The 25,565-nt window shown below is 35.6% G+C and overlaps 4 protein-coding genes across 6 annotated transcripts; 1 reads left to right on the forward strand and 3 right to left on the reverse strand.

Moving 5' to 3' along the window:
• The first annotated feature begins 455 nt into the window (after positions 1–455).
• Positions 456–5,215, forward strand: LOC129294190 (uncharacterized). The gene is made up of 8 exons (XM_054932375.1): positions 456–751; positions 1,745–1,889; positions 2,001–2,169; positions 2,762–3,032; positions 3,198–3,463; positions 3,565–3,780; positions 4,138–4,240; positions 4,686–5,215. The coding sequence occupies exons 1-8, from the start codon at positions 604–606 to the stop codon at positions 4,742–4,744; spliced, it is 1,377 nt and encodes a 458-aa protein (XP_054788350.1). The 5' UTR covers positions 456–603; the 3' UTR covers positions 4,745–5,215.
• A 1,373-nt stretch (positions 5,216–6,588) lies between these two features.
• Positions 6,589–8,895, reverse strand: LOC129294391 (uncharacterized). 2 transcript variants are annotated; one of them, XM_054932726.1, is made up of 4 exons: positions 8,347–8,895; positions 7,761–8,138; positions 7,294–7,457; positions 6,589–7,059 (listed from the first exon to the last, which is right to left on the reverse strand). In XM_054932726.1, exons 2-4 carry the CDS (start codon positions 7,770–7,772, stop codon positions 6,816–6,818), a joined length of 420 nt encoding a protein of 139 aa, XP_054788701.1. In that variant the 5' UTR covers positions 7,773–8,138; positions 8,347–8,895; the 3' UTR covers positions 6,589–6,815. The 2 variants fall into 2 exon arrangements, with proteins under 2 accessions (XP_054788701.1, XP_054788700.1); XM_054932725.1 differs by lacking the exon at positions 7,761–8,138 and having other exon boundaries at positions 7,298–7,457.
• Positions 8,896–9,027: 132 nt separating this feature from the next.
• Positions 9,028–12,365, reverse strand: LOC129294390 (pentatricopeptide repeat-containing protein At3g24000, mitochondrial). Its single transcript, XM_054932724.1, has 2 exons — positions 12,118–12,365; positions 9,028–12,000 (listed from the first exon to the last, which is right to left on the reverse strand). The coding sequence occupies exons 1-2, from the start codon at positions 12,188–12,190 to the stop codon at positions 10,073–10,075; spliced, it is 2,001 nt and encodes a 666-aa protein (XP_054788699.1). The 5' UTR covers positions 12,191–12,365; the 3' UTR covers positions 9,028–10,072.
• A 4,852-nt stretch (positions 12,366–17,217) lies between these two features.
• Positions 17,218–25,176, reverse strand: LOC129294815 (oligopeptide transporter 6-like). Of its 2 annotated transcripts, none has more exons than XM_054933315.1 (7): positions 24,925–25,176; positions 20,193–20,686; positions 19,755–19,852; positions 18,859–19,428; positions 18,424–18,682; positions 18,144–18,326; positions 17,218–18,059 (listed from the first exon to the last, which is right to left on the reverse strand). In XM_054933315.1, exons 2-7 carry the CDS (start codon positions 20,682–20,684, stop codon positions 17,451–17,453), a joined length of 2,211 nt encoding a protein of 736 aa, XP_054789290.1. In that variant the 5' UTR covers positions 20,685–20,686; positions 24,925–25,176; the 3' UTR covers positions 17,218–17,450. The 2 variants fall into 2 exon arrangements, with proteins under 2 accessions (XP_054789290.1, XP_054789291.1); XM_054933316.1 differs by lacking the exon at positions 24,925–25,176 and adding an exon at positions 20,780–20,793.
• Between the last annotated feature and the right edge of the window lie 389 nt (positions 25,177–25,565).

Here is a 25,565-nt window from a genome sequence, read left to right on the forward strand (position 1 = left end):
AACCCTTGTAAAAATTTACGAGTTTAATTTAATTTCAAGTTTTAATGTTTCAGTTTGACTTTATTTAGTATGAAAATTAGAAAGAAGTCATGAACAAATACATGGTTGAGCTTGTAAAAAAATAGTAAATAAAAATAAAATTAAAAATTTATTAAATTTTTAAGACATAAACCTTTTTTTAAAGAAATATAAATTTTTCAAAAACACTTTTTATTTCATATATTAAAAAAAATAGATTAACATTAAATATAAATAAAAGGATAATATTAAAATAAATTTATTTAATAAATTTTTAATTTTTTTAAAATATATTATATTTTAGGACACAAGGTGTCTCATAAAAGAGAGATTAAATTTTTGTAGGATTAATAAAAATTAATATTATCGTTGAAAAGATTGGGTCATAACTCCCCATGCTATAATAAATTCGCATCATCACGAGGAATCACAGCTTCGTCCTGGGCTTAAACCACTGTATAAATACCCCCTTCTCTGAAATCTCACTCTACTTATAATTCCGGTGATTCACCCGCGTTTTCTTTTTCGTCTTTGCCCGAATATCTTTTCTTGCACTCGCACTCCGAAATCACCAGCAGAACGAAAATGGAGTTGTTTTACTACCTGGTGTTTGGGTCACTGGGTGCGGTGGTGGCAGCTCTAGAGCTCAGCAAGACCACCAATCGAATTAATACTTCTTCAGCTTTCAATTCCTTCAAGAACAACTACCTCCTGGTTTATTCTCTCATGATGGGTATATTTGCCATCTCTCTACCTTAGATCTGTGTTTTTGTTATTTCCCTGCTAGATCTTGCCTGAATGTGCTCGTTGTATGGCTTTGTGTGTCTGTTTGCGTTTGTGCGTAACTGGTGGCTTTAGATCTAGTCTCTTAGGATTTTCTAGTTCGTTGAGCTGTACACGAATTGAAACTGCTCATTTTCTTGAGATCAGAATTTGCTTATTTTGTGTTTTTGCTGGTTGATCTGGACGTGATTTCATGAACTTTCTAGTTTCTAGAGACTTGTTTTCGGTATTCATACAATTGCGCTGGCTCTTGGTTCAAATGAACCCAAGTGCCAAAAGCAAATTGACGAACGGTCTGTTTATCAAATAACTGGTGTTGTCAAAAATTAAAGATAAGGCGTTAGATGGTGACAAAGAAACAAGTGGGAAGTCAAACTTTTGAGACGGATCCTTATTTGATTTCAGTATATAAATGGAGAAGTGATGCCACATGTACTCTTGATTGCTTGCGATGAAATTGTTGCCTTACTCTATTTTCTAAAAGTATTTTTGGTAAGTTATGAAATAGATGTATACAGTTTACTACACTATGACACTTCTTTGTTCCTTTGTTTTTACTTGGGCATATTAAAAATAAAATATAACTAAACTTCCTCACTGATTTTTTGAATTATCATGACAGTCCTCGAGCTTCTATTCAAATTGGATTAGTCTCTCTTGCTATGTTAATGGTTGACTTGAAAAGGGCCGGCTAGTATGATATTTCATGAGTTAGTTCAATTTTTAATTGCAATTTTCATCACAAAAGCCATGTTTTAGATGACAATTATTTGCAAACTATATTAACCTATACAAGTTGTCTACTAGAAATTGTGACATGGCTTTGTCCCTGATTTATAAACATCTGCTTATGAAATACCGTAGAAATGGGAACTTTAATTTTATTTGGTTACTATTTCAATATCTTGGAAAATCTAAAAGTTTGCTGTTTCTATGTCTATAGCTGGAGACTGGCTGCAAGGTCCATATGTCTACTACCTCTACAGTACATATGGATATGGGAAAGGAGAGATAGGCCAACTTTTCATTGCGGGTTTTGGTTCATCCATGCTTTTTGGAACAATTGTGGGATCTCTTGCTGACAAACAGTGAGATGCTTCTTCTTTTTTTTCTTTTCCTTTTCATTTCCTTGGTTGCTTTGTTTCATTTTGTGCATACATGGCACTTTTCAATATATCATGCTATTTTATTTTAATCAGGGGACGGAAGAGGGCTTGTGTTACTTACTGCATAACCTATATCTTGAGTTGCATTACGAAGCATTCTCCTCAATACAAAATCTTGATGGTGGGCCGTATTTTGGGAGGCATTGCCACCTCACTCCTATTTTCAGCATTTGAGTCCTGGCTCGTGGCTGAGCATAACAAGGCGAGTTTTAAAGATTTAATTGCTTTTGATTAAAAGAAATTACTTCTGGATGTGTTGTTATTATGTTTGACCAAGTGGATGTGTTATTATTAGACATAAAAAGTACTCTAATACTGGTATGGTGTCACTATAGTAATATAATGATATCCTTTTATTTCAAGGCAGTTGTCCAGAATAGGTTTTTGTTCTCAAAATGATTTGTTAATATAAAGGTTCGAGGCCGGAATTTCAAATTGTAATTGTTTTGTATATTTTACTTTTTACATTAAATGAAATTTTGAATATGTTATTGTAAAATATAAACAAACTGATTTGGTTCCTATAAATGTCAACTTTTAGACAAAAACTCCATTCTTACTTCTATTAACTGCCATATAGATGTGATTTTGTGGATAGAGTCTGCTTACCAAACAATGTTCAACTATGAAACAGGACTTTTTAAATCTTGATGCCATCTGAATTTTTGAAACTTTGATATCTTTACTTTGTTTAAGTTAACAAATACATAACTTTCTTACTTAACAAATATGTAATTTGAGAAGATATTAATTCCAACTGATGATGACCTAACCTATTCTGAAATTTTTATCAGAGGGGATTTGAGCAACAATGGTTATCAATAACGTTCTCGAAGGCCATATTTCTTGGCAATGGTCTTGTTGCTATCTTGTCTGGGCTGTTTGGAAATGTCCTTGTTGATACTTTGGCTCTAGGACCTGTGGCTCCCTTTGATGCTGCTTCATGCTTTCTTGCAATTGGCATGGCTATCATACTATCGTCATGGGCAGAAAATTACGGGGATCCTTCTGAGAGCAAGGACTTGCTCACCCAGTTCAGGGCTGCTGCCATGGCCATTGCTTCTGGTAGAGTTCACACATTATACATTGTCATTTTTGTTAATGACAATTCCACAAAGATAGTCTGGTTAAATCATCTATATGTTTTATCTGTTGAAGTCATCTATATGCATACTTTTGTTTCCCGGCATATCATCATTTTTGTTTATTGTTACTGTCTTGGTATTTCAGATGAAAAAATTGCATTGCTGGGTGCTCTGCAGTCTCTCTTTGAAGGCTCCATGTACACCTTTGTGTTCCTATGGACTCCTGCTTTGAGCCCAAATGATGAAGAAATTCCCCATGGCTTTATTTTTGCAACATTCATGTTAGCTTCCATGTTGGGAAGCTCAATTGCATCTCGATTGATGGCCCAAACATCACCCAGAGTAGAGAGCTACATGCAGATTGTTTTTGCTATATCTTCTGCCTCTCTACTGCTTCCCATTTTGACCACTGTAAGCTATAGTTTCAGTATACTTTATTTTCTTGAAAAAGAATTTGAGTTGTTGTGATATGCATCACATTCTGTTATTTTGACTTGGTTAATGTTTATCAGTTCTTGGTAGTTCCTTCCAAAGAGAAAAGTGGAAGCATCTCGTTCCCAGGTTGCATTCAGCTTCTTGGCTTCTGTACTTTTGAAGCTTGTGTAGGCATATTTTGGCCATCCATTATGAAGATGAGATCTCAGTACATTCCCGAGGAGGCCAGGAGCACCATCATGAACTTTTTCCGCATTCCTCTCAACATATTCGTGTGTGTTGTGCTGTACAATGTATGTTGCATTATCTAATTAGATAAAATGCTTGATCCTAAGATTATATCAGTACACGTGGATACAGATTGTTGGATCTCAGCATTCTAATATACTTTTCATTTTATTGTATGGTTTAAACTGGTAATCATTTACATTAAAAATTTTAAACCCAGCGGCAGGCATTATCTCATTAACCCCACAAAGCTATAGCTCCATGTTTGGAAAAATCATCCTCCCTCCCTCCCTCCCTCCTTACTCTCACCCCATTTAAAAAGCAAAGAAAGGGGGAAGAAAAGATGCATGGAAAATTAAGTCCTTGCTTCCATCTGAGTGTGTGTGTGAGTATCCGACTAATTATTTCGTTTGTCTGTGCAGGTTGATGCATTCCCTATTACTGTTATGTTTGGCATGTGCTCAATTTTCCTTTTCGTGGCTTGTATACTTCAGAAGCGGTTGATGATGATTGCAGATAAGCCAAGTAAAATTCCCCCCCTGATCTTTTTCCTCCCTCTTTTTGGTAAAATGGCCTTCTTGTTTTTAATTTTTAGAAATTGCAGCGCTAGGAATTCCAAAACTTGCGATTAATCACCTCTGTTGTGGTATTACATGTATAGTCCTGTCCCAAATCCTTCCGGACCTCCTGTTGATTCTGGCGTGCTCACAAGGCAAACTGAAAATTTCTTTCATGGGCTAGTATAAATAGAATTTGAACCAAAAAAAGGTCATCAGCGAAAAAAAATTTGTACTTAAAATTTTTTTATTTCTAGGCAACTTTTTTCTTTTTCTTTCCTTTTATTTTGGTGGTGACTTATGTTTTTTGTTTAGTTTTTGTGAAACAAAATGTGCTTTCTATAAAATCATGTATAATCTCTGCCTAGAAAGCGTTTTCCTGCTTGGGGGTTGATTACTTGTGTTTGGAACAGAAACAGAAGACTGGGCATTGAAGGATAGGAACACGGAGTCAGAGCCATTGAACATCTAACTGAAGTTACAATGAAGTTTTTAGGAAGATCTGAGCCATCCCATCTGCTGCTTCGTTTAACGTTTTGTAGTTTCCATGTCAGAGACGGTATGACTTGGGGACAGTTCACCTTGAAAGAACGGTTATCTCCCCAGGAAGGGGGGAAAACGAAAAGGATATCGTAAGTGCTTTTGTATCATTGTTGTAGTATGTCTATTGGCAACTGCTTGAGGAGAAATCTCCGTTTTGGTTGTTTGATTTATTCTTTGGAGGCGGGATCGACAGTGTACATGGCACACCATTTCTCCCTTCCTTTTACCCCCTTCTGTAACGGAAATGGACTTGCATCCAGTCAATTCATCTTCTCAATCTTCATTTTTCCGTCCAAAATGTAGGTTGTTGTTTTGTTAGAATTATTGGTTCAACCTTTCAATATAAATGCGTTGTAATGTTAATTTAAATTTTGAAGCACCATTTGTGCTGTTCGCAAAATCTGCTCAACCTTCTTGGATTTTAAGGTTTGATAAGCTCAACTGTTCTACCTGTGAATGTCTGCAACCTGGTATAAATAATCTGTCCTGGTGTTACTCAAATGGTAATGCTACTTCAACCCAAAAATTTAATAATAATATCCTGTGTCGTTGGTCAAGGCTCAACGAATATACCCAAAAGGAATTTCCTTGTCATTTTGAACTTCTCCGGGTGAATAGGTCCGTGTTTGGGGATTGATTTAACGATGATGGAAAATGGTTAGTGTTTGGCCCGCTAACCATTTTGGCCTGTAATTATCCGTTGGAAGGTATACTATGGTTCCGTGGCCATCCTTATGCAAACAGTTCTGGAGGCATGTTTAACATCTCTATTTAATAAAGAAGTTAAAATAAAAAAAAAAATTTGAAAATAGGCATGACCAAAAATCTTCTCAAATCTCCCGAAAGGTTGATTTTCTTGAAATATTTTTTTTTTGGTGGCTCCAGTTTCAGTAATATCGTTTCTTTAGAAATGATAGGCGAAAATAATATTTTTGTCCCCCTGTAAAGGTTGTTAATTGTTATTTTGTATATTTAAAAAATATGAAAACATTTGGTTAAATAAAATTTAAAGATTATTTTTCTTTTTAATTAAAAAAGACAGATTATAAACGACATTAATAGATCACCGTCCAGCTTTCCTCCAAAAGCAGTGTTACCGTTATCCAAATCTCTCATGGAATTTATTCATTGTATGTAATAACCAATGTTATTAAAGCAAAATCAATCATTAAATTGATTAAGGTATTGATTTATGATTCAATAATTAAATTATGGTCTAATCAATCATAAATAAATTGATATATTTTAAATATTATATGGTTAAAGTAAAAAAAATAATCATATACATCAACAAAAATGAATGTTTAAATTTCAAACAAAATAATATACAATAAAAATATTTATTAATATTACATTATTTTCATCCAAAATATCTATAATTATTTCATAATTTATAACTTTAAAATATATACATATATATACATAATTTATACATTTTTTTGCATTTTTTTCATTTCATAATACTTATTAGGCATGAATATATGTAAATTATAACTAAAAAATATGAAAAAATTAAAAATTAAATAAAATTAAAAATAATATATCCAATTCAACCAATTTCTTGCACCCAATTCTTGGTTAGTTCCCAATTTAATTGGTTGAATTGACCGATTTAGTCTGATTTTAATAACACTACGAACAACCATTTCCCATCTTTTAAACTAACTTCAGATTAGATATCTTTTTCTCATTTTTAATTTACTCAATAGAGAGTATAGTTAATAAATCATACAAGTTTTTACGCAACAACCCAACTTATCACTCACTATAAAATGTCATAAACATATTTTTAATTCTCCTATGTTCCTGCATACAGATATTTGAATGGCTGAAGACAGGTTAAACACCTGTTTCGATAAAGGTTGATAAATAAATTGACGCACAAACTGGAGATACACTACAGATAAATACGTAAATTTATCGTGACAAAAATAAAAAAATCGTAAATTTATACATACATGGAAATTGGACCTACAATTTCACTTGAGATTTAGAGGTGATCATGTCACACGGCTGCGTTTTGCATCTGCAGAGGCAACTTCCAAATCCCCAATGAAAAACAGAATTTTGTCCAAAATTCCAAGACAAGAACCAGTTTCTCCCGTGAATTCCCTTTCTAAACCATCACTATGGCAGATGAGGCTTCTTGCTTCTTCGCTGTTTCTTCTTGAACCCAGACATCTCTGTATCTCACCTTGGTGAACAAGATAGTAGTAACGCCCTTCTCTTATAATCTTCAAACCCCTGTTTCGTGATCAATGAAATCACACACTCCCTTTAGACCACTCTTCAAGCATACTGAATTGCCAAAAATGTTCCGACACAACTTTTGATATGTTATTTATTTAATTATGCTAATGTTCGAGATATTCATTTATTTTTTTTTAATATGGCAGCATGACAAAGGGAACTGCATATTTATTAGACATCAATATTTGTCTGTGTTTTAATCATTAATTAGAAAATAAGAAAACATACTTACAATCCAACTCGATCACAGCGATCTTGAACCTCAAAAACATCTTTCCATGATTTTGAAGCATTAGGAGCATAGAAAGCTGCACGATCTTCTCCCCATCTCTCCTTGAAAAGATTAGACCACAAACTATTATCTGAAGCCAACAACTTCCATTTCCTACACACTGTACAGCCAAGTGTCAAACTCATGATTTACCAAATAAGGCAATGAAACTCTGAATCCTCAAAACGGAAAGGAAATAGCCACGTGATATAAGTGATGAATGGCTTTTATTACTACATATCCACATAGTTAGCCATATCAGTCGCCAATAAACAAATGCTTGCTTCTGTCGTATTCAAGAGACACGATCAGGAGTTACAGCTTGGGAAACAAATCCTCTAGCCAATCAAGGGTCTTTTAAATTTGGCCTTGCTCCAAAGAAATGAGTCGAGCAATTGAAAACAATGCAAGGAAAGACATGGACCTTCACGATCATGCAGCTACAACCTAATAAAAAGGTTGCTTTGTCGAGCAATTGAAAACAAAAGCTTGTATCAAGATACTTGATAACATTATGAGGATTCGAATCCGGGTGCCAGAGGATTAGGTAGGAACCATGGGAAACAGATCGGACAAAATGCCATGTTGCTTGGGATCGATCTTCTCAAGGTCAACAGTCCACGCTTATAAGATCCTCCATTCCATTCCGACCAATTTGTTTCTGATCTAAGTGTACCAATTTAATGGTCAAAATTCAGAATCGGCCACGAACTCAACAGACAAATACCAATTTTACAGATTTTGAAGGGTCATCTATACCGGCAAATGGAGGATCCAACGAATATAGATCGGGAAAGGAAATCTGGCGGTACAATTGAAGAATATACACATTTCAGATCTAATAACCTTAAATCAGATGATATGCAGAATGAACAGAAAGATGAATAAACTATTTCGGATGGCCAACGATTGAAAACACATAAATGGGTGAAAATTTTTCATATCCCCACCAACAAAACAACGTAATCGGCAATTAAGAGGGAACAGAGTATGCAGCAGTACCCACTAACCTTGTTGAACAACGACAAGATGTTGGTAGTCCAAGAAACAAAATATCTTCAAACATATTTCCCCAGGCAAACTCTCCATTCCAAGATGCACAAGGAGGCAGGGTCTATTGAGTTCCCTTGGATTCTGATATCATCATATGCGGTACTGATTCTCACTTTCTCCTTTGATTGAAATCTAGTTACTTCCACCGTCCTGAATAAGAGGACGCGAAACTTTCGTTGCTCACTATTTCCTCGACCGTAAAAAGCACTTGCTCTATCGGATTCGGACGATCCAGGAGATCATATAACAGGTGAAGCTTTGCCACCACGTGTCTAGCGTCGTTGAGATCACCACGTGGCAGCGTGTCACCTCCATGTCACTCTCCATTTTTTTTATTAAAAAATTCACTAATTATTCTACATTATATTTTGTTAGTTAAAATTAATGTTGAAATAACCTAAAATTATTAATCTACCTTAATTCAAAATCTCTTATTTTTTATACCAAAAAGTTAGACACCATCCTCTATTGTACTGTTTTGAACTATAATTGGTTAATGATATCACTTTGAATTCAAAAAGTAAAAAATAAAATAAAATCTCTAATTTCTATCCCAATCTAATATAATTTTCTGTTCTCTCTCTCTCTCTCATGTCATGCATACGGGAATCCACTGGTGCTTCTTCCAATACCATCACTATATCCAAAAATGATTTCTTATTTTAAAAATGAAAATTAAAAATTTAAATCCGGATATTTGGATTTTGGACAGCCATTCCACAAAGATGGAAAATCAGAATCGAATTTATTATAGAAACGCGTGTGCATGAAAAAATTTTGAAGAATCCCTTTGCTTTTTTGCACCTGAAGTTGCTTTCATTGTTCTATAATGTTTTCCAAGTCTTGTCACCAACGAACACATTGACCCGTCGACCGTCGTAGCATATGGAGGCATGGAGCTGGCCCTCCACAAACTTGTGAAGTCTGGGCCAGGCAACCATAGAAGCAGTGACACACGAGGATGCTGAAATTCTGTTTTTAAAGAAGTCCAACTTCAACATGCTGATCGGCCTTTATAAGCTTTGGTCTAAAATGAGAGAAGAGCATCATCCCTTGAAGAAGCGACTCATTCTCACGTTCTTCGCTTTGATCTCAGTCTGTTCTGTCCATGAACTCATAACAAGGCCTGCTGATGTTGACTCATAAGTTTGGAACAAATAGCACAGACAAGATAAAGTAGCCGTATATGCAAAGTCCATGACTATAGAAGCAATGGATCTACCATACGCTCATGGCATCCGAGTCCCTCGTCCAAAATTATCCCCAATTGTTCCACCCCAAGGCCATTTAACCAAACGAATTTTAGAGAAGGAATGGGGATCTCTTTTGAGCTTTCATGCAAAGAATTTTTCTTCCTTTTTGATAAAAAGAGCAAATGATTTCTTATCCTCCTTTTCGGACCTATCTTCCTTCTGTTATACTTCAACTATGTACGGAAGTAGAAGAATTTAACCCTCTTGTATATGCGTGTAGGGGTAATCAAGTAAAAGCTGATAACATATCTAAATAAGTCTAAAGTTACTGAAATGGATTCGCACCATAATCTCACCTTCAGCTTCAGAAGGCAGTTGGGCATATCTCATTTGCCAGCGCATTTCTCTTTGAACCAACTCGGAAAGAGCCTTAGCCTTCTCTTGGGTTATATCTGCACAGAAGTTTGGGACATTGCATTCGCAATTAGCATTACCAATAGTCCCCACATGAGCAGGAACCATCACGAAAGTGATGGAATCGATTTTTGTCTCTCAATATGATTTCTCTTTTCACTGCCAGTGAGACATACTTGATTGCCGAATGGCAATCACCACAAACCCTAATATTCTTCATAATACGTATAGTGGATCCGGGATAAGTATTCAGAAGCGCAAATGCTAAAGCTAGCTTCTCACTATGGTACTGTAACTTCCCTTCCTTCTCCTGTTGGTCAATAAGCAGAAGCACATGACTGGTGTCTGGAACATAGCCAATCTCCTTAATTTTCTGACTTAACTCCTCCCACATTTTATGGATCTTTTCTTTCTGGGGATGGGCATCATCATCAGCCACAAATACATGGACAGAATTCCCAATCTCAACCCAACTACAAGCAGGTTCCTTCTTTACCCCGCTCTCTCTCATTGCCTTTCTGACTCGTGCTGCATCCCCCCACCTACCAGCAGCGGCATACATATTAGCAAGCAAAATGTGAGGCCCTGAATCAGAAGGATCAAGCACAAAGATACGTTCAGCAGCATAAGCACCCATTTCCAGGTTCTTATGCATTTTAGAAGCACCAAGCAAAGCTCCCCAGATGGCTGCAGTGGGTTCAATTGACATTTCTTCTTCTATGAATCTCTTAGCTTGATCAAGAAAACCAGCTCGGCCAAGAAGATCAACCATTGTCACATAATGCGACACTTTTGGCTCTACTTTGTACTTGTTCATTAGATTGAAATAATATTTACCATCGTTCAGAAGTCCAGCTCGGCTACAAGCAGTAAGAACACAGAGGAATGTTATATTATTGGGTTCAATCCCAACCCTTATCATTTCCTCAAACTGCTGCACAGCTTCCTTTCCAAGCCCATGTTGGGCATATCCGAAGAGCATCGAATTCCAAGAAACCAAATCAACCTTTACCAATCGAGCAAAAACTTTTTTGGCATCCTCAATGCTGCCCGATTTTGCATACATGTGAAGAAGAGTATTCCCTACAAAGCCAACAAGCTTTCTGCCTGATTTTACCAAATGTGCATGAAGCCATTTACCTTGCTCCAAAGATCCCAAAGCAGAGCAAGAACAAAAAAGAGAGGAATAAGTAAACTCAGTTGGTTTAAAACCTTCCCTTTGCATCTTGAGAAACAGCGACAGAGCTTCCTCTCCTTCATCTTTCCTTGCATTACCTGCTATCAAAGCATTCCAAGAAACCTCATTCTTGTTCACCAGATTATCAAAAATTTCCTGTGCTTCACCCAAGCAGCCACATCTAGCATACATGTCAACAAGTGAACTCCCCACATATACATTGGAGTGACAACCGTACTTGAGACAACATGCATGAATTTGCCTCCCATCCCTATAGCTAGGCAAAAGAGCAGAAGACTTTACGAGGCTTGACAATGTAAATTCATTTGGTTTCAACCCATCACGGAGCATCTTAGGGAACAGCATAAGTGCATCTTCAGCACGCTCATTTTGGGCATACCCAGTTATCAAAGAAGTCCAAGTGACCATATCTTTGGAAGTCATTTTATCAAACACCCTGCGAGCATCTTCCAAATTCTTACACCTCGCGTACATGTAAATAACCGAATTTTGAATAACAATATCATCTCTGAACTTGGAACCAAGAATGTGGGAATGCACTAGTCTTCCTTGATCAAGCTTCCCCGATCGTGTACATCTCTTGAGCAATTTATTGTACAGTGTCCGGTCCGCTTCGATCGAACCGCTGTCTATAAGATCAAGAACATAAAGACCTGTTTTGGAGTTTAAACTAGGACGAAGAAGATTAATATCGTCAATAATGCATAAATTGTCCCACTTGCTGTCCTCTAGAACAGCTGAATCTGAACAAGTTTCTGGAGTTTCAGGCTGAAGTAAACTAGTTGAATGCCATTTAACAAGTTTAACTGCAATCGTGAAAAAACAGAATGACAAGTTTCACTGCAGTTATGGAAAAATAAAAACAAAATCTCTAAGGGGAGACTGAAAAAATTAGAAGAAATTAACAGAACTGCTAAGCTCACCGGAGTTTGAGAGCAACGTTCTGAAATCACCAGAGAAGTTGCGCACCAGAGCCACAGTCTTACATCGGACCATCACCTCCGATCTGAGACCAATATTTGGCTCTCTTCTTGTACGTCTTTTCCAACCTGAGGAGCCTGAGATAACTTTCGGCGCCAATTGTGCCGTTGGACTTGGGACTCTGGAAGCTCGGAGCGTCGTTTTGCTGGGACCGGGGGCTGGCGATGCCTATGCTCTCAGTGTCAGGGATATCATTATCCTATATTTTATTTTGTTTCAATAGGCCCCTTAAATTTTTAAAATCAGATCACCCAATATCTTACTGTTAAATTGAAGTTAACAAGCGTTAAATGAGGCAAGTGGAGCCCATGAATTAACACATTTGGCAGCCACGTACGTGTGCCACACGTGTGTCAAAATGAGTCCATTTTTTTTTCAAAAAAAAAAAAAACTTGTCTTTCTCATCCTCGTTATGCTTCAATCGAAAGGAAAAATTGCACTTTGACACCTTCATCCCCTCTCCTTAAAAGTTTTTGGAGTCCTCATTGATTTTGTTATAGGTTTGATACTAGTTGTAGGGTTTAATTTCTTTTTTGTTGATTTACTTTGTTGATTTTGCTTCTAGTTTGTTTATCAATGCTTCTTGAATCATTAAATGGATTTGTTGGATTTGCTTTAGATTTACATTTGATGAATTTGACTTGCAATTTTTTTAAAAAAAATCTAACTTGTCTACATGATGTGGATGATATGAGCACACATGATTATCAAGTGTGCATTTTTAGTCAAAAAAGAGATTTAACAGTTAAAGTTAACTAGAGTTAACGACAAGATAATGAATGATCCAGTTTTGAATGTTTAGGGGCAAAAATGGATTAAGATAAAGTATAGGATGTTAGATGCTTATAAAGGTATAGTTCATAAATAAAAATAAATTTTAACTCTTTAAAAAAATACCCTCATTTGTTGCACTCTCATATAATTACTTTTTATTTTAGGTAAAAGTGCAATTTTTTTTTTGAATCACAGCTGACATCAAGAGTTAACAAAGCTTATAAAAATAATCAAATAGGAGTCCCCTTATCATCATCCATCACCTTTAGACAAAAAGGTGAGGGTTGATCAAAAGATAAATACTTTACTACTCTGTCTTAAGCAAACTTAGCTAGAAAGTGAGCATAAAAATTTGCCTCCTTAAATATGAGATTCACATGTATATCTTAATCTCTATAAAAAAGGGACTGAACTTGAATAATAATATCTGCACAAGGATGAAATTTTTAGTTGAATCTGAGGAGAAGATTTATCACATCTGCACAATCAATAAACACTTTAACCTTTTACAGTCCCATATCCTAGCATAATTGAAGGCCATAGACAATTCCTAATAACTTAGTCACAGCAATTGAGTAGTTTCCAACACAGACATTAAAACCACCCATCCAATTAGCATTACAATCACGGATTACACCATCGCATTTTCCTATTCCATCTATTTTTGATCCATCAACATTCAATCTCACATATCCCAACTTAGGTCCCTTCCAACGGTCGTTAACAAAACCAACATGTTTTTTAAAAGTAAAAGACTGCTTTACAAGTTGTAAATCATGCTTTATTTTGTATAACATCGCATTTCCTGACCCTATGTTCTCCACATCCTTGCTAGAGAAGGCCCTTCTACATCTATGACACCATATATCCTAACACACATAATAAAAAATGATATCTCAAGAAACCTGATGTGTATTTAAAATTTAAATTTAATCATGAATTATTTTATAAAGAATACTGAATAGTTTATATTATTGGATAATGTAAAATAAATTATTAGTCAATATATATTATTAAATTTGACCAAACAAACATTAAATTTTTTGTGGCGCTCGCTCGAATTTCACTAGAGTCCCTCCCCCTCTCTAGATCTCATCTTCTCTCTTTAACCCTCTCATCTCTCTGTAGCCCTCTCAGCTTGTCCAATGAACTGTTGGGCTGAACTACAGCCATTGAGAAATCCCCAGACACATGGTTGGCCAAATCCTTATACCATAGCAACCCATCAACCTTCCCACCCCCTTCTCCATCTTCACCTTTCACGGATGGTTTCCAGCATGATTTAACCATTTCTATTAGCAATTTGTCAATCGAAAGAAAAGTTTATCTTTTCTTCCTTAACGTTTATATCACCTGAAGAGATGATCTCAGACCATAGAGCTATATACCCATCAGGAACAAATGGGTATGGATTGAACTAGGTGAGATTCACATAATTAGCATGGAATATCGATATGGAGTGGTGAAGCTCTGTCGCGTGTACCTTGAATCTAAGCTGAATGGGTTAATTGGATGGTGTGGGATATGTCACGAACAGAGACGGTTGTTCTTCATCAACACGAAGTTCCACTCCAACATTTATGCACTCACTGACTTCAATGTCTCGCTCCGTGTTTATGTCCACATCATTCCGACCACCATCTTCATTAGCAACATTAAAAACATCAAAAAAGGAAAGAGATCAAGGCTGAAGTTTGAGCAGCTTGAGGCTGGGGAGCGTCGTCGACGCAGAAGCTTTGACAGAGAGGAATGACGGGACAGCTGGCATCCAGTAAGGTTTAGGGCTAGTGTGTTTCTTCTTGATCTCTTCAGGAAGATCAAGACAGGAGCACGAAGCAGCCATGAGTCTCACACGCCTCCCTCTCTTTTCTGCTCAGGCTCTCTATTTTCTCAGTCCCTTCTTCTTCCTTCGTGAAGACCAGACACGATATCATCATCTTGTCGTTACCCTCTAACCTCAAAGGTTGGCAATGGTGGGATGCTACCAGTGAAGGAGTTCCAGGCAAGGCGTTGCGCGGAAAGGCATTGAGTTGAAAAGGTGAATGAATGCGGCAACACACTCACGAAGAAATGATCGTTTGCTGGAAATTGACTCGAGGTGGCAAATGCTCCATTTTTTTTTTTATAATTGATGATTTATTTTATATCACTTAATATTATAAATTATTTAGTATTTATGAAAAAATATTTCATAGTTAAAGTTACACTTTTATTCTTTTATTTATTAAAAAAAGTAATATTAACATTTTCTTAAATGATAATAATTATTTTAAAGCCGAACAAAAATCCTGCAATGACATATTTTAGGGTGAAAAAAGTGACAATTATTTTAGGAACAAAAGGAGTAGTATATATTTAAATTTAATAAAAAGGAGAAAGAAAATATAATAAGGACAAGCAAATCTTGCATGCGATCTTTTGCTTTTTGTTTTGGGCACCGTTTGCCAGCGAATTTGCTAATATATATTTAGTACTTGTTGTATTATATAAATATCATATAATGATATTTTATTTGACATATATGTTTGTATAATTTAGATGTGTCGTTAAGTGAGATGAATATGGCATTTTTTTTATTTTAAAAGCAGACTATGGTTTTTTTTTTTTTTTGCAAAGACGCTATAAACAGCAATAAAAAATATCAAAATTTTATATTGTAAGAATTGTTGCGCAAAATACTACACCTAAAATTGTTTTCATGTTGAACAATTTACAAAATTAATTATACCACGACTGATTTCTTCAATATTTACTTCAAAAGTGAAACAAAAGTTGGTATGGCATGAACAATTTTTGAAAATTATTCTTGGCATGAACGATTTTTGAGCTTCCTCTCCAGCACTTCCTTTCCCCTAATAAATGAAATGAATGACTTGCCTAATTATTTAGTAATCATTTGAATGAAAAATGGTGACTAAATAATTGGAGAAGAAGGTGTTAATAAATACATAATATTACTAATATGATTAAGAAATTATCTAATAACAAATAATTGATTATTAGGTTTTATGAAAATTAATAATAAATGATTGTGTTATATGAATAAAAATTTAATTTACCTCACAAATAATGACTTTTAATATTATATTTTGTTCTCATTCTCATACATTGAGCCTGCTTGTTGCTACTATTGTATATTCTCATTTTTTTGAGATTCAAGTGTTTCATTCATCTATATAATCAACGTATTTAAATTAAATTAAGGTGATTCAACTAAAGAAATTGATTGTTGAGAATGGCATATGCTTCATTTAATGGTTTACCATATTCAAACGTATGAGTGTTGTATTGAGCCGAAAGTAGTGTGAAAACACATCAAGTAAAGACATGAATGATTCAAATTAAGTAAGAGTGGATGAGTTGAAAAATGATGATTATGAGGGTGGCATGTTATGAGGCTCAAATTGATTAAGATTAAGAGAGATGAAAAGGGGAAATGATAACGATGAGGTAGGCATATAATGAAATTGACTAAATTTTTTAGGCTCTTGTTCCCTACATTTTCATTTTCAATCAGTGATTGGATAGACAAATAACTACCACGTCGCTTGCTCAATTCGTCTTGAAGAATTTGTGGACAAAATAACTCAACTTTTAGTAAATCAAGTTGAGGGTCTCTATTAAATCAATATTCTCTTATTGCAAATAAGATATTACGTTAATTTTAAATAACCCTATCTTGATAATCAATACAATGAAAGTATTCTAAATAAAAATTAATAGTTAGCTTATAAAACTCCTTTATCATGTCAGCCTAGAATAAATAGTAAGACATTGAATGATAACATTTTTTTTTATGTCATACACAAGCTTGAATTCTCACAAGATATCCAAAGTGAATATTATATTATGTCAGTCAAAAAAGCTAAACTCATTCTGGACTATTTCACTTTTAATTAAAAAATTAACTTCTGAACTCATTTACTAATTAAATGATTTTACTTTTCATTTTAAAAAATTAATTTATGACTATAAAATTGTTCTTGGGCTAAACAAGTTATACACAAACATTAACTCATTCTCTATTTGAACGGTTTCTTGTGTAGCATTTGGATAAATACCATCCACGGTGTAGCATTTAGATAACGAGTCCTACTGTTACTGGTATAGTATATTGTTAGAAAAGATTTGACATTGCTTGGTGCTGAAACACTGCAGATTGGAAGCAAGGTGCTTGCACGTGCACGTACGTTCTATTGTTTTTGTCCCAGGTTACAGGGAAAAACTCCCATTCCTTGACAACGAATCGATCAGTTAGACAAGATAAATCATAAAAATAAATCAACAAATTTATTTCCATAAGCCAAGGTTTCATGTCAAGACTAAATCTGAAAGGCTTCTATAGTAAAATCCAAACTATACATCGCAATGGCGTGCTGTTTTTGATTTTGAGGCCAAGGCAGCCAGGAAGGGGAAAAGGCCCTGAACTTAGCACGGCCGAAGTCTTAACATAGCATCAAAGCCAAACAAAGTACAAGCAGCTTGATGAGTGTTGCAGTGATCACTGAACAGGGCAGCCATGAGAAACAACGCCTTTGGCAGTAGGGCAAGAAGCCAAGGGGCAACCTTCGAGATTGTTTCCCCACCAGTTAAGGCTAATATCCTTGGAACCCAGCGCAAGAAATAGTAAGATCGTCATGAAGGCAGTTCCAGCATCAAGGCCGCCAGACAGAACATAATTGTAGCGTTTCCACCAATCTTGTCTGTATCTGTAAGCAACAAAACCAGACAGAAATCCTACAATTATCCAACTGGTGAAATTAACTGCCGTTGCAGGGGGCATCATTGATGTAGCGCCCAACAAGACAGGCATGTGAATTTGGCTTATCCATGTCTGACTTGGGAAGACCTTGTGAGCAAGCCAAACAAGAAAGGGAGCTACAGCTCCGCCTAGGAAGAACCAATTCACGCCACCGTATTCACCAAGGTCCCCAAAGATCCTGCGTGGACCAACAAGACCCCAAATAACAGATGCATCGTAGAACACACGGTCCATAGGACATGTCCAAGGGCTATCTTCAATGGTGGTAACACACAGGTCAGGTATGGCTGCCATCAGCCACCATGCAGTTAATGTGTATACAAATACTGCTAAGATTGTTCCTACCACCTGCATATGATGCAATGTTTAGTTTCTGGCCAAAAATAATTGAAAAAAAAAAAACGATGTATGTTTAATGAAAATATAACTAACCTGGGCCATGAACATAGTTCTCGGTGGAATCTTCATATAGTGACCGAGTTTAAAGTCTGCCAAAAAGGTTAGTGCTTGAGCCATGCTAATGTATCCATACACCTTGAAGCACATGTTAGCCACTGGGCGCTCTGGATACATGTAGCCAATGATGTACTCTGTTATAATGTTTAAACCTGGTTGCTGTTAAGCAGAAATATATTAACTTTCCAAAGAATTTAACACAACACAAAATGTGAAAGTGAATCCAGAAACTCTTGTAGATAATTTGTTGAGGTACCTGATTTGTAGTGGCAGTAATTACACCAATGGGAAGAGTGAAGGAGATGGCAATTCCGCAAGCAAGTAATACACCCCACCACGGCAGTTGAAGTGACTCATTGTAGTGCTCACAAGCATAGATAATGAGAGCTATGTTCAGCACTAGGATGATAAGAAACCACCAAGTGGGCACTGATTTGTACTTCTTCATAAGTTTTGTGTGTATGTCCATTTTCCTAGTGCCTGTGAAGGCCCTTTTGCTTTGCTTCCATATTTCACTGCATGAGCATGAGGTAAGTAAAAATGAAACTAAGCTTTCGTAAAACATGCAACTCAATTATCATGGGGCTACGATTTTGATGGGCTCTTTGCCGACTGATCCATTGCAAGAGAAACAAATTGCATCTTCACTACTTGTGCTTAATTCAAAAAGCAATATCTTTACTTCAATTACCTTCCATTGAAGAGAAAAACATGCACAAGAGTGGCAGAAAGTGTGGCAAATCCAAGACCATATGTCATTGCAAAGAAGGTGCTGAGATGAACAGACCCTGCCTTCTCATAAGCAACTCGATCAAGATGGAAATCAGAGTTAATGATGCTTGAAATGTCATATATCGAACCATTGCCAGCAAAAAGCTTGCTAGAAAAGATTGGGAAGTTCTTGGCATTATAGGCATTTCGAAAGTAAGCTACGGGAGTCATAACATACATAACAAGAACGAATCCAACAATAACATTAGCTGTAGCAAACCATGGGCTAGCTAGAGGGCTACCGAGATAAGAAGCAATAGTGGACCAATCTAAGCCAAATGAACCAATCCCAAGACCTTTCAAGCCAGAACCCAATTGTTGAACAAGGATAGACTTGGGGGAAAGCCAGCACAACCAAGAGAAAGATGTCAACATTGAGAAAAGATAGCCAGGAAGGACATAGTAAGCAAAGCCAGAGATCATCACAAGCAGGAAAAATTGAGTACGGGTAGTGCCACCTTTAGGTCTTCTTTCCTTCTCATGTAGGGCACTGCATTGTTTTTTTCACTTCAGTCAGTATTGTCATGGATGATGGTCTTGCATAAGCTATCAAAGCATATTTTAGTTAAATCCAACGGGCATATATAGTTTTGTTCCCTAAAAGGTGCATGTCTCCAGTCTTTGAAGTTTGAATCCTATTCTTGCACTCACACAACTTGCCCTTGATCAATGAGAGACTATTGAGCAGTAAGTAAAAACTAAATAAATTTACAAGAAATCAAGAAATAAACTGTGTTTAGGGGACAAAATTTGAGAAGCTAATAATTAAAGCAACTGTCTTTCATATGTAAAAGATGCACTTATGACTTGTCCTACCTGAACAGAGAGACCTGAACCAGATTAGATGGCCACCACATTTCCCCAGGTTCAACCAGAAACTTCCGAAAGATCCCTGCCCAGCCAAACCCTAGAACCTGGGAGTGAACAAGGAAAAAAGGCATGAATCAAGGCACTATCCTATACTTGTATGGAGTGAGTTGCCAATAGATGTTGGTAGTTTAACAAATATTACAAAGACGGTTTTAACTGATCATATTAGCATTTCGGAATCTAGTTTCTTCTCTCTGCACCCAATTTTCCGAGCAGGAGAGGGCAAGACCATTGATTCTCATTAGTTACTGTCTTGTTAAGAAACAAAGTAATGGAAATTAGATGTGGCATATACTTTCACTGGTAATAGCATCCTGAACATGCCTTCTTCCAAATTAGAAAAATGAAAAGTCTTGAGAAGGAGATAATGAGATTGAAGAGAACCTGGGTGGTGAGCATAACAAGCAGGGACGGGAAGAAGGTGAGGCTTCTTCTATAGTAAAGCTTGACAGCAGTCAAAATATGAGTAGCATAGACGGTTCCAGCACCAGAGTTGGCAAAAATAGTAATGAGAACATGTTCCTTGACGTTGAAAGGGCCAGGATTAAGCGAGAACTGAAACCTCGTATCCTTGAAGAATATGCGCTTAGGCAAGGTCCTGGCCATGAGATGGCCAAGTGGAACCACGGCAATCTGAGCGGAAATGGAAGTGACAGTCAAGGGCTGTGTTCGGTACCAAAAGAATTGGTTCACAAAGGACAGAATCACACAGGAAGTAATACCCAGAACCCACATTCTGAAGGTGAGAAGGGGCAAGCTGGTGTCATCTGCTTTTGGCACTGTGAGATCCACTTGTCGAATTGGACAGTCTTCGTTTACTTCCTCGGAGGCCGAGTGACCACCGTGCTTTCCCTCGACATCACATTTTCTGGCCATGGCTGCAAAAATGAAGAAGATATGCTCTGTCACCTTGCTCCTGAATTGTATGGCAGCCCTCTGAAAGAATTTGGTTAAGAAGTGAAAGTCATCACCTTTGCCGCGTGCATTTAAGATGGGAGTCCAGACAAAAGTGGAGTCAAGTAGAAAAGGAACTCCACTCCTTGTAGTGGATTTTCCGTGTCCTTTAGCATTTTTTAAGTGTTACGGATTAACATAATCTACTAACTCATAATTTTAGTCAAGACGGCCATTTCTGATTTTGAACTAAGGTGCATTCTGATCCCGAATTGTTAATGAAATTTTTGTTTATTCAAATAGTAACGACCTTCTTAAAAAAAAATAATACTCCTAATAATCACAAGACTCGGGGTTAAAACTCGAGATTTGCGATAAATAATAGTTTATTTGTTGGGTGATTGTTGCACAATAGAAAAGCCGCGAAAACCACACAAAACTAATGAAATCAAACCATGCCGCACCCCTGAAGTAACCTAAGAAAGATTTACCAAAAAAAAACGCATAAAAGATTGATTTTTCTAAGGAGAGAAGCATGGCTCTACGATTTTTTAGTGTTATATTTCGTGATTTTTTTTAATGTTTAAAGTCTTAAGACGGTCTTCATTAGTATATTTGTAATTATGTCTTTATCTTTACTAACTATAGAAGTCCACAGCATTACTATTGCTAAATTGAATTGAGGGCATGTTATAAAAGTTTTTAAAAAATTAACATACTAATCGTATTTCTTAACTTACAAAGATGAAGTCATTTCTCTCAAAAAAAAAAAAAAGATGGATCCATATCTATAAATTAAACTATAGGTTGGATAGTTAGAAATTTATTCTTAAAGAAGATGTTCAAGGAAGTTTCTTTTTACTTCAATGAACGAATTAAGTCAAATGAAACTTAAAACATGAAATAGGTCAAGCCTTTATAAGAAAAATCCATTGAATAATGCCATTTAAATATATATATATTGAGACATTTGGGTTAGTTAATGTAGTATTTTATTTGACTCAAACCCTATGTGTAGTCCTAATGACGATGGCTATAGTTTGTTCAAAGCTTGTATTGATAAAGACCTGGTTAATAATTACTCCTTATTGAGAACAACAAGAATTAGAAAGGATCAAGGACATCCCAATAATGTGGACCCTTTTCAACTCCATGTTGATGGCTCTATTAGAGAGAATGGGAGTAGTGGATGTGATGGGATCTTGCAAGATAGGAATAATAATTAGATTTGCGGGTTTAGCTGCCAACTTGTTTTGATTCCTTCAATCATAGTTAAGTTTATGGTATCATACAAAGTTTATGAATTTGGTTTTAAATGAGTGTGGTTGTGACTACTCTTTTCAGGACTTAGTTGAAAAGCTAGAACATTTCTCTATATAGAGGGTGGAATTATTTTTAATCACATTGATAGGAACAAAAATTGAAATGCAAATTTTCTTGCAAGATTATCACACACTTTGGATAACAATTTTTGCCTTCTTAATCATCATCAATTTCCTAATCTTAGGGATGAAGGATAATAAAAGAGTTTAGTTTTTATTTGATTTTTGCCAACTGCTCTATACTTTGTTTAGTTGTTAACTATTGATATCCAATTTTATTAAAAAAACTATAGGGTGGAAAATGGAAACTATTTTTTGACCAATAAAATGAAAACATGTGAATAAAAATTGATGATCTTGATATAAAACATGTTAAAGAGTTACATATAATTGATGATCTTGATATAAAAAATGTTATTTTATTAAAATTAAAATTAAAAGTTATAATTGAAAACATGTGAATAAAAATTGAAATGAGCATGTTTCGGAAACTTGAACTTATAGTGGAACGATTACAAGTTGATGGGAAATTCTCTCCTAAATCCTAATTCGAACAATGATGATGACATCCTTGTCTATTATCTTTCCAATCTTACCAACTTGCTTTTATGAAGTGACGTCATGTCGGTGGGTGAACTTATTGTAACAGTGGGGAAAAGGCCTAGAAAAGTAGAAACGGGTCCCCCCCCCCTTTCTCTCTCTCTCACTATCTCTTCTCTACATTCTATATGTGGCTGGGGATGTGGACGGGTGAGACCCAATTTTGGGACGAAGGAGAGACCCGTAATGAACAAGGCAGGAAGATGGCCTCTTCTGTGTCTGGGCCTAATACGGACAGGTTTCATTGGATCTTGCGCATCACTCATTTATCGTTACCGGGAAAAGCGACTATAAAATAATTTAAATTATACTCATTTGCAATTTTAGTGATACTCTTTGTAGGAGCATTATTTATTACACGGTCTCTTTAATCACTTCACATTCATGAGAAGATTTCCTTTGAAATTAAGTAATCTTACTAATTTTGTTAATCACTTGATTATTAGTTTTCACAATTACTACTCTTACGTACCCCTCTCTCTCTCTCCGGCTTAATTAATCCCACTTTCTCCATAGTTATAAGCACTCCCATATAGAAAACACTAACTAATTATTCATGTGTGCAGTAAATTAGACCCCGGGAGGGGGGGGGGAGTCAATCTCTAACAATTTGCAAGGAGCAATGTGAATTATTTTTTTTTTCAAGAAAAAGGCTCTGTAATAAAGACTGAATTGAATACTTTAATTTATTCAAATACTCTTGATTTAAATACTCACTTAATGATTTAGTGTGTGTAAGATTGTATTTTTATATTAATAAAATGGCCTTGTTTTGCTCAAAAAAAAATATTCGCTTAATGATGAGTTTAATTTGAATATTTAAATAAAAATTTAAATTATGTGAGATATTTTGAAAACCTAAATTTTTCTTTTTTTACGAGAAACCTATTTCCAGGACTTAAACTTTTCGCGTGAAAATAATAATAGCAACTTAGATGGGTAAATCTGTTCCATAATAATACTGATGATGACAAGTCATTTAATTTGTTCATGTTTCAATCTTGCCAGCTTTTGATGTCGAGGGGAAAAATTCTTGCCAACTTTGGGTACACGTCTCGTGAAACTCCTTTAGTTAATACAAAGATGGGACGAAGGAGCTAGAGAAAAGAAAGAATCACAGTTAGATCCACAACTTCAGCTTAATGTCAATTAAATTTTAAAAAAATTGTATTAAAAGATAGATTATAAATATTAATTTAAATTGGTGTAAATATAAGAGTTTGACTTTTTTTGGACCGTAACTATAAGAGCTTGATTTGTAAACCATGATTGACAATTAAATTTTACAAGTTATAACTTAAATTTCACTTGACTCGTTACTTATAATTTAGTTTTTATTAAAATTTTTGAGGATCTAACTATGGTTAGATTAAAAATCATCGTACCCAAGTGTCATATCTTCAGCACCATAGCACATTCCCAGATCCATTGGTTGGCAATAATGAAATGGATTTGTAGATGAAGACTTTTTGGAGGAAGGTTTTAATCGGTTAAAAAATAAATGATAATTATGAAATTTAAAACCAGCCAGACCCCAAGAACTGGCCGCTGCTGCCATCCATCTCGTCTTTTACTAATTCATTCGGTGCCTTTACTCCTTATCTTAGTTTCTTTTGCCAAACCCATCCTATCATTTCTTTTCTTCCTTTCAAAAAATTTATTACATTTTATTCTTTCCATATTTTCTTTAAGTTCTTTCAAGAAAGTTTATATTTTTTAGATTAATAGATTTTAAATAATTTTAATGGAAAACAAAATTTTTTATTTTCAATTTAAAAAAAAACTGTCTTGATATTAAGGGTAGGTTTAAAAATATATAATAAAATGATAGAACAATAGAATTAATTTAAATTCTCACTAGTAAATTAATTCCTATAACTATGAGCAGAGTTATACCTCCTAATTTTTCGGAAACGTTTATCTTTTAGTAAACTAAATAACAAGAATTGATTTAAACCCTAGGGAAAATTAATCTACGGATCCTTATAGTTTTTCTTGATTTTGAATCATATCCCCATAATAAAATTATTAATGAATGATTAAAATTATAGAAAATTTGATTTAATAGTCTTGGCCTTTTTTTTGGGGGGATGTAATGCCAGAATTTACAGCCTAACAAGTTGATTAAATTCATGACTTAGTCTTAATCAAATTGGGCGTGAGATTGAATCCATTAGTCAGCCCTCAAAATAACCTGAGGCTCCAATAAAACTGCTATCATGAACCATGGATGTGAAGAAATATGAACAGTTGCAGGCAGTGGGAGAAAGAGAAACAAAGGAAAGGGAGGTGGAGGGTACCGGAAGTGGGGCCCACAGCTACCAAAAGAGAGAGAAGCAGTCCGTCGGCGAAATGGAGAAAGCAGTGCGATGATTCAACATGACGGCAGGAATAGACGTTGAAGCAACGAAGCCTTTGAGTTTGAGAACCAAAACTTTGCAGGTTGGGCGGAGCAAGCTGTCCAGATGGCCGTTACACTCATAACTACTGTTGCTGCCTTGTGTGGTGAGGTCTATCAACCAAATTAGTTGAGCCTTCTACAGATCCGATTCTATTGCTCAACAATAATCACACCCACTCGTTTTCTCTAGTCGATGGAATGAGATGATCACACTTCAAATATATCGTTTATTTATTTATTTTCATTGAAATACCCTTTAAACAATACTTAAATTCAAAGCTTGCCGATAAAAGAACCCCTTGTGCAAGGCGAGATACTTGTCATGATAAAGAAAAAAACACTTTGCCCTCTACCATAATTCTCTTCCGATCTCCCTCCCTCCATTCGTCACTCTAAATCCAGTCTTCATGGTTACTGGCATGATAAGTGAGACAATTATGATCGATAAGTAGAGATGATACAGTCGGAGCGAGTCAGTCTAAAAAATAACTAACATATAGAAACATCATAACTTTTAATCCCAAAATTCTGACATGCATG

The sequence above is a fragment of the Prosopis cineraria genome, unplaced genomic scaffold, assembly GCF_029017545.1.
Source record: "Prosopis cineraria cultivar Desert tree isolate PC_DT_omini unplaced genomic scaffold, ASM2901754v1 PC15, whole genome shotgun sequence".
NCBI lineage: Eukaryota > Viridiplantae > Streptophyta > Magnoliopsida > Fabales > Fabaceae > Prosopis > Prosopis cineraria.